This window comes from Myotis brandtii, unplaced genomic scaffold (assembly GCF_000412655.1).
Source record: "Myotis brandtii unplaced genomic scaffold, ASM41265v1 scaffold195, whole genome shotgun sequence".
Taxonomy (NCBI): domain Eukaryota; kingdom Metazoa; phylum Chordata; class Mammalia; order Chiroptera; family Vespertilionidae; genus Myotis; species Myotis brandtii.
The window spans coordinates 779,694-795,338 of record NW_005357271.1 but is presented as its reverse complement, the minus strand read 5'-3'; the positions used below and the strand labels follow the sequence as shown (position 1 = coordinate 795,338).

Genomic DNA, 15,645 nt, shown 5'->3' with positions numbered 1-15,645 from the left:
ATCCACCATTATTAACCGGTACACCTAGTAACTGCTGCATGTGGGTGTGGGACCAGCCTGTTCAGCATCTTCATCCCTCATATCAGTCTGATGTAGCTTCTTTATGTCCTTAGTTATAGGACACCTGTCTGTTCAGCTAGATATCAGGTGTTCTGAGTGATAGTTCCGTAGTTTAGTTGTAATTCTTGTTATTGTGGGAGGTTTCAGTATTGAGTTTACCTACATTGCCACCTCGACTGGCAGCCCATGCTTATTTCTTTAAAACAAATTTTTATAAGTGAAATTATAGAACTAATGCCATAGTATGCCCCAAGAAGGCTGTACCAATTTATATTCCATCAGGATAGGTGTTTTTTCCCTTTTTCTATGAGTGTACTTAAAAAAATTTATTATTTTATTTCAGAGAGGAAGGGACAGGGAGAGAGAGATAGAAACATCAATGATGATAGAGAATCATTGATCGGTCGCCTCCTGCACACCCCACTCCAGGGATTGAGCCCACAACCCGGGCATATGCCCTGACCAGGAATCAAACCGTGACCTCCTGGTTCATAGGTAGATGCTCAACCACTGAGCCATGCCAGCCAGGATGAATGTACTTTCAGAATTACTTTTTCCTTCTGTTTTTATTCTTTCTTCCAAAGTGACTCCCACCCTACACACACATTCTTATACATTAAGTAACGAAGTCAGATCTTAGTGGAGCTCATATGGGGCCACAATGGTGTCATGGTCAGGGCTGGAAAACTGAGTCGCTTATCACTGTATACTTGGTTCCTTCCTTTTGTCTGGCAAATATGGATTTGTGAAAAGTTCATTGGGCTTCTTTGTTTTAGGTTACACTCCTGGCACACCTTATAAAGTGTCCTGTTCCCCCACCAGCGGGGCGGTTCCACCATATTCCTCCTCCCCCAACCCATACCAGACTGCTGTATACCCTGTGCGAAGTGCCTACCCCCAGCAAAGCCCATATGCACAGGTAGGCCTTGGGTGCACTGTGAGGCTCTTGATACTGTTCTTGGGCACTGTATATGTAGATCCCATCTGGGGTCTTACCCACTGGGTGTAGAGTTCTGTTACAGTTGTCGCTCTTCCTCCCCACAGCAAGGCACATTCTACACACAGCACCTGTATGCAGCACCCCCTCACGTCATCCACCACACCACAGTGGTGCAGCCCAACGGCATGCCGGCGACAATGTACCCTGCTCCCATCCCTCCTCCAAGAGGCAACGGGGTCACCATGGGTATGGTGGCTGGGACCACTATGGCCATGTCGGCAGGTGAGTCGACTCTGGGTTTCCTGTTCTATGGTGGCATGAGAGCTGGGAAGGGAGAGCTCACTAATACCCTGACCCCTGGCCTTGATATTTCATGTCTAGATTTGTGTGGAAGGACATATTCTTTTGGGAAGGAATAGCATATTATATTTTTCTTTTTTTCTCCTTCTCCTTTCAGTTGAGACAAGACAGGAGTGGGGGTTAGAGTAATAAATCATGAACCAAGTACCCTCCTGGTAGAGTATGACTGGATGGCACTCTCTGAATTTCAGAGGGCTACTTTGTTGCTGAGTTGAGCCGTTTGACAGTAGGAACTAGGAGTGACCAGATCTCCTCTGTGAGCATCTCCTCTGTGACCAGATCTCCTCTGTAAAGCAGAAGGGCAACTTTATATTCTGGGGGATTGGACCTTTTAGTATGGGTTCCTTTGCAGGCCAAATTGTCTGTCTAGGAAAGCTAGTCTTGTGTTAATAGACATCACAGCTACTTGTACAAATCCTTTGACATTCATTGACTTTATTTCCCAAGGAAAATAAACCACTGAGAGATGCGAACCCTGGCTAGGATGGACACATCTACCTGGAGCCCTGGCACCTCTGTGGCAGGGGCCAGGTACACACGATACACTTGGTTGCCCAGGACTGGGATTTTAAAAAAAATATATTGTTCCCTCTATGTTTTCTAAACTTTACTTCAATTAAGAAAATCATGCCAGAGAGAAAGGTGTTTCTTCTTAGTCTCTATTTTATTTGGTTTTCCCATACTTATCTTTGAAGGCAAAAGAGATTATACTTTCTGTCATGTACATGTTTGTGACAGGTAGAAGGAAGGGAAGACAGGTCTGGGATGAGTGTGGGCAGTGAGACAGGAGAGTGAAGAGAGTGAAGGCTGTTATTTTTGAGGTAGAGCTTATCTGCAAATGGACTCAGATAATCGCTGCCTTTTCTTCAGGTTAGGGAAAAATACATTTAGCTTAATGTACTCTGAAGTTTATATGGTTTGGAATCTCCCTCAATCCCTCTCTTCCATGTATTTGTTTCATATTAATAATTTTTAAGGGTACAGTTCAGTAGTGTTAAGTATATTTACACTGTTGTGAAACACCTCCAGAACTTTTTTTTATCTTGCAAAACTAAAGCGCTGTTACCATTAAACAACCTTTCTTTCCCCCTGCCCGCCAACCCCTGACACCAGCATTCTACTTTCTGTCTCTATCAATGACTACTCTAGGGACTTCAAATAAGTGAAATTATACAGTACTTGTCTTTTTGTGACTGGTTTTTTTCACCTAGCATAATGTTCTCAAGGTTCATATGAGTTGTAACATGTGACAGATTTCTTCCTTTTTAAGGCTGAATAATATTTTTATTTTGTCTTTTATCATCTAATCCACAAAAATAATTGAGTATGTTTATATGAAGGGAAAGCATAAAGGTTTCCACAAATGTATTACCATTATGAGCTTTCTGTGTTTATACATCTTTGAGTAGTTCTTATATAATCAGAGTTCTGACAGCAGTCAAGATCCAAGGCCCTTTCCCTCTTCCTTACGTCCCTCCTTGTCAGAGGAAGCATAAAGTTGTGTAGTGATGATGTAAGGACAGCCTTGACTGTGGGCAGTGCTACCTGCCACACACTCCTCTTTCTTGCAGGTACCCTGCTTACTGCCCACTCCCCAACTCCTGTTGCCCCCCACCCAGTCACTGTGCCCACGTATCGGGGTCCAGGAACGCCCACCTACAGCTACGTGCCCCCTCAGTGGTGATCACCTGCAAATGTAAGTGACTGGTGAAGCCTAGGTTGGCTCTTGACTAAAGTGCATTTTTTTTCCAGTGGAGAATGGCAAATCTACCATAATTTAAACACTAATGAGAAAAATGCTACCTGACTGTTCATCCAAGTGTTTAAATTTTTGCTCATATTGGGTCTCTACAAAGTAGAAAAAAGAAGGAAACCATTGAGTACTTGCTATACTATGTTTCTTGTACCCGCCTCCTGCAAAATAAGTAGTATTCCAGTGTAATTGGAAGCCTCTGTGAGGTCCACGGGTATCAGGAACATTTTCTTTCTGCTGCCCTTTTTGGATTTCATCCTCCTCTAATTGAAATGCCTCCTTTTCATAGCAGCAGTGCCAGAGGAGCTCTGTGATTGTGTGTCTTTCTCCCTCCTGCCCAGGTTTGAGGATGGAGCTGTGCAGTCACATCCTGGATATTCCACAGCTGGTGCTGCAGGCCTTGTGCCTCCAACCAGGACTTTCTCTTCTTAATGCTCTCGACACTTAGCTAAATACTACTATGGTCCGGCCTTGCAGATCTCAGCACCATTAGTCTCCAACTAACTATGGGTTGGTCTTAAAGCAAGTCATGTTTTGGGGCTGCCTGGCAATTTTTTTTAGCTAACTGTAATGATGAAAAGGGAGTATTAATGTATTCTGAAATCATATCTAGTTGAATGCATGTTTAAAAAAACAAACACAAAAACAAAGCTTGCTCAAACTACCTGCAGTGATTGATGCAAAACCATCATATGCAAAATCCAAAGGAATGGAAAATATTTTATAACTTGTATGTATCACTAATGCAGTGTTGTAATGTATGCAGAGTCTTAAAGATGTAAGTGTTAACGTGAATTTCTTCATAGAGCATCTGAAATCTCTTAAGTGATTCTTCATCCTTTGGGGTTGATGTAGGTTGCCAGTTGGAAACATGAAATTTTAGTTTTTAGCCATCAGTTTATTTCATACTGATTGCACTGGGAGAGAGTGGTAGGGACTGGGAGAGTATAGGGTGGGCCACAGCTACTTGGGGTAGCCAGGTTAATGGGCATCACTATCTTTTCATTTAGGTTTGCAGGGTCAGTTTGATGTAGACATTCTTAAAAGATTATCATGAGAGACTAGAGTTGTATGGCCAGTACATTTAGGGGCAATTTGCAGTTTGTCCATCAGCAAACCAGTTTTCTCTGGATTGCTATGTGTTACCATTACAAAGCTCTTTACAGATAGAGATGCTGTTTTCTATATCTTTATTGGAAAAGCCTTATGTAGAATTAAGTTATTTTCCTAGGATGGAAGATATGTGAAATAAACAGAAAAACTTGGAGGAGGTATTGTTCTCTTCCTGATTTAGTTTAGAAAATCATTTCCCTTTTTTTTCTTTGCTGAGAAATATTTGTGTTAGCTGAAAATATATGTAGGCATTGCTGTTCTTTCCCCCACAAAGAAGGGTAAGATTTCAGCTGTGTGTTCTCAAGAAAGTTGTATATTTAAGAACTATTAAAAAGGGAACAAAACTTTATTTGAAATCGGGTGAGGCTGCCACTATGTTTAGGCCTATCCACTTGATGGAGACTTAATCCTCTGAGACCATCTGGAGACAGGTGTGGGGAGGTCTGATGTCTATTGTCTGTGAGCCTCTTTTGCCATCTCTTCAGGCAACTGAGAGCACTCAGCACAAAGCAGGTATAGACAACAAAGGGTCAGGCAGCATCAAAATGCATTTACCTGCCAAGGATTATTATGGAATGGATTTTGTGGTTAAAATATGAATATTGTATATAAGAAATTGAGGCATTTTTTTTTTGAAAAAACAAACAAACATGGGTTCAACTTATATTGATGGGAGTTAGTCTGTTCTCAGATAGAGTCAGAGGGAGTGTGAGGAGAGGTTTTGTCTCCTCTCAGCAGTTTGTCAGGCAGGTGGAGGAGTATGCCCCTGTTCTACCCCATCATTGTTTCAAGTGCTGTGTGCTTTGGTTGGGAAGGGGAGTCTACTCTTCTTATGTCTCTGGCAACTAGGTCAGGGCTCTAACTTTGGTTAGGCTTTCATCCAGATTGGTGAGTGGGACACCTCACCCCTGAGCCTTTGGTAATCTTATTTTTTATAGTAAGTATTCTTTGTAATTTTTTTCACATTTTATTTTATAATAAAAAAGTTTAAGAATATTTTTGCATGGATCATGTAAAGAAAAGATTTCTTATTCCTAATACCTGTTAACATAGTGTGTCTACTAAAAAGAACTTTAAATTGCTTCATAAGCACTTAACCCATGTGTGTGTGTACAGTTTGTGCACACTTCTTAAACTTCGTGTTGTAATTCCTTCTGTATAGTGGATGGTTTGTAATATCAATAGGTTCCAGGTACAAGTAACAGAAAACTCAGTTTCCTCAAGTTAGTGTAATTAGTTGATAGGAGAAAATGTGATTTTAGTGTATGCTTTTAAAATGCCCCAAACAAAAAAATGGGAATACACACACGCACGCGCGCGCGCGCGCACACACACACACACACACACACTCTACCTAGGGATGGAGACATTTGAAATCAAGAAGAATCTATTAGAAGTTATATAGGATGTTTCTTCAGGCGTACTTGAGACTTAGGGTGAGTGTTTTCATGAGCACTAAATTAAATGGTGTTTTCAAGAGAAAGCAGAATGGGTTTCATTTCCCCCCATTTATATCAGTATCATGACACTTTCCCCCTAATTTTCTTTTTAAACCTTTTCCCTTTTGTCAAGTTGAGCTGAGAGACTTTATCAGATACTTTTGTGTTACGGAATATATCTTTTCAGTTGAAACTATCAGGGCATCAGCTATCAAATATGATGGTGAAAGGTAGACCTTGTCTAGTATGTATGAATCTGGACTTATGAATAGTAAAAGTATTATAGGTTGTAATTTTAGCAGCGTTTTAAATTCTTTCTAGTAAAATTAATTAAGGAATAAAAGTCCTGTTATAAACTTGCATAATTTGATATCCAAAGCACAATAGTGGAACATTTATTTATTTATTTATTTTTTAAAAAAAAAATATATTTTATTGATTTTTCACAGAGAGGAAGGGAGAGAGATAGAGAGAGTTAGAAACATCGATGAGAGAGAAACATCGACCAGCTGCCTCCTGCACATCCCCCCCCGGGAACGTGCCCGCAACCCAGGTACATGCCCTTGACCGGAATCGAACCCAGGACCTCTCAGTCCGCAGGCTGACGCTCTATCCACTGAGCCAAACCAGTTTCGGCAATAGTGGAACATTTAAAGAAATTTTGCTTCCTAATTTGAGAGCCTTTTAGCTGAATTATAGTTCTTTTAGAAATTGAGACAGGCAAGCAAAGGATCCTAATTCCTATAAACATGGACATCATCATGGATATTTAATTTGTTTTGTTTTTACAGCCTCTTTCCTAAAGTTTAGGAGGTCCGTTTCTCTGCTTATGGAAATGCTCTAGACTGGATGACTGAGTGTTTATCGATGAGCAAGCCATAATCCCATTAACTTGCTGCCTCTGAGAAGGGAGGATAACATCAGGACCAGGGCCATTTGTGATAAAACAGGCACATAGGTACTTCCAGAACCTTTTATGTTTCTTATGATAAATCTTTTCAGAGCCTTCTTGTTGGTGTGGTTATTAGACCTACCAGTTGCTATTCTGTGACTTTCTTGTGTACAAAGCAAACATAGTGTTTACAGGAGATTGAGGAAGGTCCTAAGGCTTGGGATGGGCACCTGGTTATTAAGCATCCTGTCCTTGCCAAGCTGGGCAGACAATGCCTGGCTCTCTAGGGTAGCATCATGACTTTAATAATGAGAGGAAATATATTCTTAAGGCACTTTGGATATGCAAATATCTGGCAATGTTGTTCCTTTATGTGGGTTTCTGTGAGTGTGTCTGCCAGTGATTGATTGTGGAAGGATGGTAAACACAGGCCACATCAATAGTGGAGCCTGCTTTAAAAAGGAAGCCCAAATTTCTCCTGTCCTTTGGAAACAGTATTACTCGGACCAGTTAGGCCACCTTCTCTCCATCTGGCAGCTGGGCACCTCAGTCATTGCTAGCCTGAGCATTGCCCATATAGGACAGGACACCTGTCTGACACCCTCCATTGGTTGCAAGGGTGGTTTAAGGATGCATGGCTTGAGGTGGGAGGCAACTTCTGGTCCTTCTCTGGTGCTTTCTATGGAATGGGGATAATCTATAAATAGGAGTGTGGTTGGCTTAGGGAAAGGGCAGGCTGTTTAGCTCTCCTCTCTGGCACATTTCAAGTATGTGTGTGTGTGTCCATCTGACTTGAGCAGACTGCAAATGACACGGTTCAGAAGAGAGTCTGATCTTTTCAGGTAGAAAGTTACAAGTTGGTCTTAGATGTTTCAGAGAATTTATCTCTTTATCCACTCTATTCACTTGAACAGAAAACCTGTGGATGTCATCACTTTATAAAAGTTCCCAGGACTAAAGTCAACTCACTTGGGACAAGGACAGAGGAGATGTGGACATCTCTATCCAGGGAACCCGAATGAACTATGGGAGATGGTATTCTCCAGGATTTGTACGTTGGAGGTGATAGGCAGCTCATCTCTGCCTCCTGAGCCCTGTTGGAGTCTCCCCAGGTCCTTGTGTAGATGAGTGAATAGTCAAACGATCTGAGGCCAGCACTCTTGTGCACCCTGCAGGATTGTTCTGACAGCCACTTGAAGGAGAGGCACCAAGGAGCCACATAGGTTGTGACTGACCAGGAAATGGTTCCTTTAAAAAATTTTTTTAAAAATAATTTCTAAATACTGTTTTTTAGACTGTTCTCTTGGTACATTTTTAAATTTACGTCAGCATTGTCTTCCAGTGTTAAAGGCATCCCTCACCTCTGCATTGAACTTAGATGTCAATCAATACAAAGGAATGGAATATCCATCCTGATCTAGTTCTATTGTCTGTAAATTCATACTATTTTAATTTTTTTTGCAATCTGATAAGTAGATGAGCTTAGATTTAAAATTATTAAAAGCACGTTTATTGTAACAAGAGCTATGTATTAACACTGCAGTTTTGAATAAAGATTGACTTGTGTTGCATATTATGGTTTTCATGATTTTTCCCTGTAGGTTTTGTCTCAAGGTGGTTTACCTGCCTGGGAGGTGTTGTAGTTTCTCTAAAGTTTGGAAATCCAGTGGTTTCGAGCAAAAGCCCTGTAGTGCTCAGCTGCTTCCCAGGTACTCTTGACCTTGGCAGTGTGTAAGGGTTTGTGGAGGCCACAGGTTGTGAGGACTGTTTCCCTAGGTGGGAAGGGGGAGGAAAGCCACCCTCATGCCTCTTCTTCTGGTCCTGTAGCTCAGGTCCTCCTGGGAAGACACATTCTTCCCCCTTTCACTAAGGAAGATGCTGAGACACAGAAAGATTATGGACTGCCTGTTCCCCGAACACATTTGCTAATTTCAGCTAAATATAAACTCTGAGAGCAGTCAGGGAGGGAGTGGGCTTCTAGGCCCTAAGGGGAGAGAGGGGCTGAGCCAGCCATACCTCACTTGGACAGCTCCCAGTGGCCCTGAGCCTCCTTCAAGCAGTTAGCCTAGCCACTTTAGCCTCTTTTCACTAAAACCGTGAGGCATGAGCTCAACTGGGTGAGGCCCTACTCCCAATTCTGGGTGCTACTGGGATTATTTACTCCAGGTTAAGGAAAGGTAGGCATACAGAGGAGAAAATGCATACACATCCATAGAAAACAAGGGCTGGCAGCCAGTTTATTTTTTACAAGTTTTTTTTTATGAAATTAAATGTAGTGTTTGGCTTGGAGAAGGTAGAGTAGTGCAAGTGACTACATGCTGCTGAATTCCCATGGGCCAGAGGGGCTGCTTGGCACTTTGCACCCACAAGCCAGGCCCTGGATGTACTCATGGGCACCCTTCCTTGGGGTGGGATGTAGGCTTCCCCCTCCAATCCACATACTCACTGGCTTCTGGGTGGACAGGTCAGTCCTGCATGCTGGGCTATAGAACTCAGTCCTTATCACTTCTCATGCTTACTTAGGGTAAGGCAATCTTCCTGTGTCACTAACAATTCTTTTTCTCCATTTTGAAAAACAAAATCCAAACAAAAAAACTGGAACCAGGTTCTGGAGTCAACACACAGCTACATGTGGACATACCCTGATGGAAGTTTGCAGTTGATTATAAACACATTACAAGTGAAGAGAGTGTCTAGAGAGGAACTGGGAGACAAAATGGATGGGCTCTGGGGCCAGGTGTGGTCATATGCAGAATACCCGGTTCCCACCCTCCAGAGATGTCAGCTGCCTGGCACCATCAGCTGGAGGCCTGCAAGGAGAATTGGAGGGCAGAGGGGCACACAGCCCAGTTTTCCAAGTGGTGGAAGGCAGACAGTCTCCTCCTGCCCAGAGAAAACAGGAGGAGGAATGATTAGATGTATGAAGAAGAGAGTCTAAAGTAGTCAGTCCTTTTACACATGTCCATCTTGCTGATGGTTCTCAGCTGTAGTTTCCAGGAGGCCCCACAAAGGTAAGGAGGGTGGCGGGAGGTTCCTGTGCTGTGGGGCTCCTGCCCCTCCAGCTTGTGTATGTAGTGCATCAGTAGTGAGGAAGAACCAAGAATAGGTGCAGAGCCTGGTACGAACTGGTGACACCAAGCCATTTCCTTGCTCAGCCCTGCTCACTTCCAGTTTGCAGAGTAGGCAGAGGAGGGCCGGAAGCCATGGGTGAACCTTGGGGAGGGAAAGCTGGAGACTAGCTGGCAGAGCAGGCCAAGACAGTGCTGTTGGCGGGGAATAGGCTCACTTGGGGAAGGGCGCCAGCCGCTAATGCTATACAAGAAGGTGGATGGCTTCTACTTGGGCTCTTCCAGCACCAAGACCTGTTGCTGGGGCAGGCTGGTTAGCAATGTCAGGTGCTCTTGGTGCATCAGATAGTAGGGCTGTCTGAGGGCTGGGTAAGGAGACAGAAGGGGTTATATAAGTGCCTAGAGAGTCATTAGTACAAGGCAGAATGGCATCCTCTGCTGTGGGGTGGTAGCATGGGACCTGTCCCAAGGCTCTGCCTCAGACTCCCATGGTAGGGAACTTGTTTCCAGTGGGGTTACTACACCCAGGAGCCTGAGCCACCCTCTTGTAGTGTGCAGAAATGAGGGCTAAGGGACCTGGAAGGTGTGAGGCCCTGGAGCTTCTCCATGGCATAGGCTCTGTGCAAGGCAGTTTCAGTACCTCTGTGGGAATGGGGATGTAAGGTGGCTGTGAGAATGACTGCCACAAAGCAGGCCTGGGGAAGTGAGCACTGTCACTATTACTAATGGTATTGCTTGGGGGCAGGGTTGTCTGAGGTGATAGAGAGCAAGAATTCCAAATGCATACTGACATAAGTTTCATCAGTGGTGACCCCTTATCACCAACCTTTGGGAACAAACACCTGCAAAGGGCAATGGGTAACTGAGGACCTAGGTGCTAGCTCACTTTGCCTTGGGGGTCAGAGAAGGGTTTGATCAGGACTAGGCTGCTAAAGTGGATATGGGACTACCACCTGCTTACCTTTGGGCTTCCCAAGTGCCTGCTGCTTGCTGGCATTCAGCATGGCTTGCTCCCTTTGCAGCTTAGTGATGGAGAAGCCTGGGAGCGAGGGGCACAAATGAGATACCTGCTTCCCTGCCAGGACTTTGCTGCTCTTCTACTTTCCCCTCCTCCCCTGCCCACAGTCCTTTTGTCCTATGCTTCCTGGCCATGGAGCAGCCCTCTGTGTACCATACTCGCTCTACAGTGCGCAGGGCTCACCATGCTGCAGGGACTGTCCTGCTCAGCCAGCTGGCCTTGGCTCCAGACAGAGCCAAGGTGCTCCTCCTGGTGCCCTTCTCAGAGCCCTCCCCACATTCTCCCCTTGCCCTACCCCATCTTTCACCAGAGGCTTTTCCCAAGCCAAGAGTCAATCTGGTCACTGCTGAGTATGAGGACAAGGGGCACATGGACAGGAGGGGAATGTGGTGGGGAGATACCCTGCTCATATGGGGATGGGACAGGCTTCTGGAGGTCAGTCCCACCTTCCACTCCAGTGTTATCCCTGCAACTGAGCACACTTGAGTGTACGTGTGTTGGAAGCAACCCCTCCCCCCACAAAAGGCCAGCAGAACCATTCCCTGGGGCTGAAATCAAGAGACCCTGGAGCCGCACCAAACCCTGAGACCCTTGGTCTATGAGACATGCAGTCCCAGTCAACAGTTGTCCTGACCTTGCATTCCAGGGTAAGGAGGCCTGGTGGGCCCTTGCAGTGCAGCAAAGTTGAGAGGGGCTATTTCACCTGTCTTCTGGTCCAGCCACACCTGCTCCCTCTCCTTGGCAAAGGCTTTGAGCCAGCACTGCTTCTTCAGGCTTCCTGGCACACAGCAGGTAGCTCTCTCCCATGGTTCCATAGTACAGCTGGAAGGCATTCTTGATGCTCATGTGGAGGTCTTTATCCTTCCAGTACTCTAGATCCACTACCTCTAAGCTATCCATTTCGACTCGGCCCTTATAATACAGCACATCCTGGTGTAGAAGGTCCTGCCAGAGGCACCGTGAGCTGCCAGCCCAGCCTGCTTGTTGGATCCCTCCCCATACTTTGAACTGCTCTCCTGACTATCTCTAAGACCCTGTGTCACTCACTGCCCTGTAACTGGAAGGGCTGATGGGCCACACACCTACCTCCCTAGCAGAGGATGAGCTCACAAGGGCATAGTGAGCCTAGTACAGCCCCCAATTATGTGCCAAATCTATGATGAAGAGCCTCACTCCTTCAGTTAAGTTATTGGCTAGCCTGAGGGTCTTTAAAGGCACCTGTAGTTTTGTGGGCAAGCAGCCATGGATACAAATAGTGAGCCAGGGTCCATACCACAGCAGAGAAGAGCACCAGGTATACCTGGGCCAAGTCAGTTGTCAGGAGGGCTTCTGGATAGAGTTACTTAGGCAATGTTTTAAAAGAGAAGTAGAGCTAGCAGCACAGAGGAGGTAGGGAAGCTACTGGAGCAGAAGACTCCAGGGCTAGGGAGGGGAAGCTGGGTTTTGTTCAGAGAGGAGGGTGTTCTTATAGTACTGGGCCCTGGTCAGGCTGCGAGGGCCACCCCATAGTCCCTGGGCTACTCACTCTCCCACCGTCATCCTGGCCCTAAGGGCAAGACCAGGGAAGGGCCTGCCATACTCAAGGCTCTGGGAAAAAAGGTGCCCTGTGTGTGTCATCTTTTCTCTGGGCAGCTGCTTCTAGCCCTTAGCTTCACTTTCTCCATTTCTGCTCTAAATAGGCTGTCCAGCAGGAAAGAGAGACCTTCTTACTGTACCTTCTTACAGTAGATGAGTTGGTGGTCAAAGAGAAAAAACATCCTCTGCTGGCTCTTGGCTTGTGGCTGTGTAACTCGAATCAGCTTCCCTGAGTAGATGAGTTCGGAGCTCCTGGCCAGGAGATCTTCCCCGTGAGAGACCGCAAAGAGAGCCACGAGCTTCAGACAACATCAGAGCAGTACCCAATAAGCTTCATAAGCAGCATATCCACAGAGAGATATTGGTAGGTACCAGACACTGTAGAGGCAAATTTCACTTCATGTGGTCAGCACCTGCAGAGCGACTCACATGCTGTGATCAGGCTTGAGCCTCAGGTCAGTGCCATGCACAAATAAGTCAACAGCACTCAAGACACAATTACCACAGGAGGGCCCACATAACCGATACAAGGAACAGTCCTGGACCACCCAGGTCAGGTGTCAAGAACACTGCACCCCTGAACCCCACAGAACACCTACTACATAAAGGCCACCCCATGAAGACTGGGAGTCATAACAAATCTATCTAGTACAAAACAAACAAAGGCAGCTAAACTGGGAAGACAAAGAAACAGGCCCCAAATTAAAGAACAAGGAAATCTCCAGAAAAATAGCTAAATGAAACAGAGGGAGGCAATTTATCAGATAAAGAGTTCAGACTAATGGTTACAGGTTGCTCAAAGCATGGAAAAAGATAAACCATAAAAAAAAAGACCAATCAGAAATGAAGAATACAATACCAGAACTGAATACACTGGAAGAAATACAGGTTGGATGAAGCAGAGGATTGAATCAGCAATTTTCAACACAAGGAAGACAAAAAATACCCAATCAGAGCTGCAAAAATTTAAAAAAGAATAGGTTAAGGGACCGTTGGGAATACATGAGGCATAACATCCTTGTGATAGGGGTACCAGAAGAAGAGAGAGAGCAAGGGATTGAGAATCTATTTGAAGAAATAATGACCAAAACTTCCTTAACCTGGTGAAGAAAAAAGATACAAGTCCAGTAAGTGCACAGAACCCCAAACAAGAGGGATCCAAAGAGGCCTACACCAAGACGTAACTAAAATGGCAAACATTAAAGACAAAGAGAATCTTAAAAGCAGTAAGAGACAGTTACGAGGTGCTCCCATAAGACTGTCAGCTGATTTCTCAACAGAAACATTTCACACTGGAAGGGATTAGCATGAAATAGTCAAAGTGAAGAAAAGTAAGGAACTACAGCCAAGACTGCATTAGTCAGCAAGGCTATCATTTAATATTGAAGGAGAAATTAAGGGCTTCCCAGACGAGAAAAAGCTAAAGAATTTCTTACCACCAAACCAGTATTACAAGAAATGTGAAAGTGCCTGCATCAAGAAGAAGAAGCAGCCCTTGGCTGGATGGCTCAGTTGGTTGGAGTGTCATTCTGTACACCCAAGGTTCTTGGTTCAATCGCAGGCACATACACACATATAGGAGGCAACTGATAGATGTTTCTCTCACATTGATGTTTCTCTCTCTCCCTCTCTCTCTCTCTCTCTCTCTCTCTCTCTCTCTCTTTCTCCCCCCCCTTCCCCCCTCTTTCCCCCTTACCCTTCTTCCCTTCTTCTCTCTCTCTAAAATCAATAGAAATCATATTCTCAGGTGAGAATTAAAAAAATAATAAGAGTATCCACAGGCAGCAAAATCTCAGACATATGCTGAAGCAGTATCTTCACCGATACAGCTCCCAGGACAATGGAAACTAAAGAGAAAATAGACAAATGGGACTACATCAAAATAAAGAGCTCTGCACAGCAAAAGAAACCATCAACAAAACAACAAGAAAGCCTACTGCATGGGAGAACATATTTGCCAATGTTATCTCCAATAAGGGTTTAATCTCCAACATTTACAGGGAACTCATACAACTTAACAAAAGGAAGATAAACAACCCAATAAAAAAAAAAGGGCAACAGACCTAAATAGATACTTTTTGAAAGAGGACATACAGAAGGCCAAGAGACTTATGAAAACATGCTCAAACTCACTAATCATGCGAGACATGCAAATCAAAACAACAATGAGGTATCATTTCACACCTGTCAGAATGGTTATCATCAACAAATCAACAAATGACAAGTGCTGGTGAGGATGTGGAGAAAAGGAACACTCGTGCACTGCTGGTGGGAATGCAGACTGGTACAGCCACTGTGGAGAACAGTATGGAGTTTCCTCAAAAAAACCCCCTAAAGATGGAACTCCCATTTGATCCAGTGATCCCACTTCTGGGAATATATCCCAAGAAACTGGAAACACCAATCAGAAAGGATATATGCACCCCTATGTTCATAGCAGCACAATTTACAATAGCTAAGATTTAGAAACAGCCTAAATGCCCTTCAGCAGATGAGTGGATTAAAAAACCATGGTGCATCTACACAATGGAATACTATGCTGCTGTAAAAAGGAAGGAACTCCTACCATTTGCAACAGCTTGGATGGCGCTGGAGAACATTATGCTAAGCGAAAGAAGTCAGTCAGAGAAACATAAATATCACATGATCTCACTCATTTGTGGATTATAATGAACAACATAAACTGATGAACAAAAACAGATCCAGAGACAGAGAAGCATGGAGCAGATGCTCAAACCTCAGAGGGAAGGTAGGGGAGGGTGGGGGAGAGATCAACCAAAGGACTTGTATACATGCATATAAGCATAACCAATGGGTGCAGACACGGGAGGGGGGGGGCAATAGGGGATAAGGACATATGTAATACCTTAATCAATAAAGAAAAAATAATAAGAGAAAACCCAACAACTTAGTAAAAAAATAACAATAAATACATATCTATCAATAATCACTTTAAATGTAAGTGGTATAAGTGCTCCAATAAAAAAACACACAACAACATAGTGTACCTGAATGGATTAGAAAACAAAACCCATATATATGCTGTCTACAAAAGACCCACTTCAGAATGAAAAATGTAGACTAAAAGTAAAAAGATGGAAAAATATTTCTTGCAAATGAAAATGCAAAATAAAAAAAAAGCTGGGGTAACACATATATCAGACAAAAGAGTCTTTAAATTGGTATAATAAGAGACAAAGAAGGACAATGCATAATGATAAAGAGAGAAATCTAACAAGAGGATATAACCCTGGTAAACATTTATGCACCCAACATAGGAGCACCTAAATATGTAAAGCAAATCTTAATGGATATAAATGGAGAGATCAACAGTCATAGTAGGGAATGGATTGTGGCTTCAAATAGCACATTAGATCGGTCAAATTTAATTGAAATCTTCAGAGCATTTCACCCAAAGCAGTAGAAT

At 43.9% G+C, this 15,645-nt stretch overlaps 2 protein-coding genes across 9 annotated transcripts in view; one reads left to right on the top strand and one right to left on the bottom strand.

The window, feature by feature from the left end:
- The window catches only part of FAM168B (family with sequence similarity 168, member B), a 100,392-nt gene extending 92,264 nt beyond the window's left edge, over window positions 1-8,128 (top strand). For 6 of the 8 annotated variants that reach the window (XM_005865004.2, XM_005865006.2, XM_005865005.2 and 3 more), the window contains 4 exons: window positions 837-979; window positions 1,105-1,282; window positions 2,932-3,056; window positions 3,455-4,383. In XM_005865004.2, the coding sequence (XP_005865066.1) occupies window positions 837-979; window positions 1,105-1,282; window positions 2,932-3,044 (434 nt within the window). In that variant the 3' untranslated portion in view covers window positions 3,045-3,056; window positions 3,455-4,383. Of the gene's footprint in view, window positions 1-836; window positions 980-1,104; window positions 1,283-2,931; window positions 3,057-3,454; window positions 4,384-6,456; window positions 6,624-7,471 lie in introns of those variants that run through there. The other 2 variants (XR_001361887.1, XM_014538636.1) reach the window with 2 other exon arrangements.
- Window positions 8,129-8,165: 37 nt separating this feature from the next.
- Window positions 8,166-15,645, bottom strand: part of ARHGEF4 (Rho guanine nucleotide exchange factor (GEF) 4) — a 20,942-nt gene continuing 13,462 nt past the window's right edge. Inside the window, 5 exon segments of the mRNA XM_014538639.1 lie at window positions 8,166-9,990; window positions 10,587-10,664; window positions 11,347-11,411; window positions 11,413-11,588; window positions 12,359-12,517. Coding sequence (XP_014394125.1) covers window positions 9,719-9,990; window positions 10,587-10,664; window positions 11,347-11,411; window positions 11,413-11,588; window positions 12,359-12,517 — 750 coding nt within the window. The 3' untranslated portion in view covers window positions 8,166-9,718.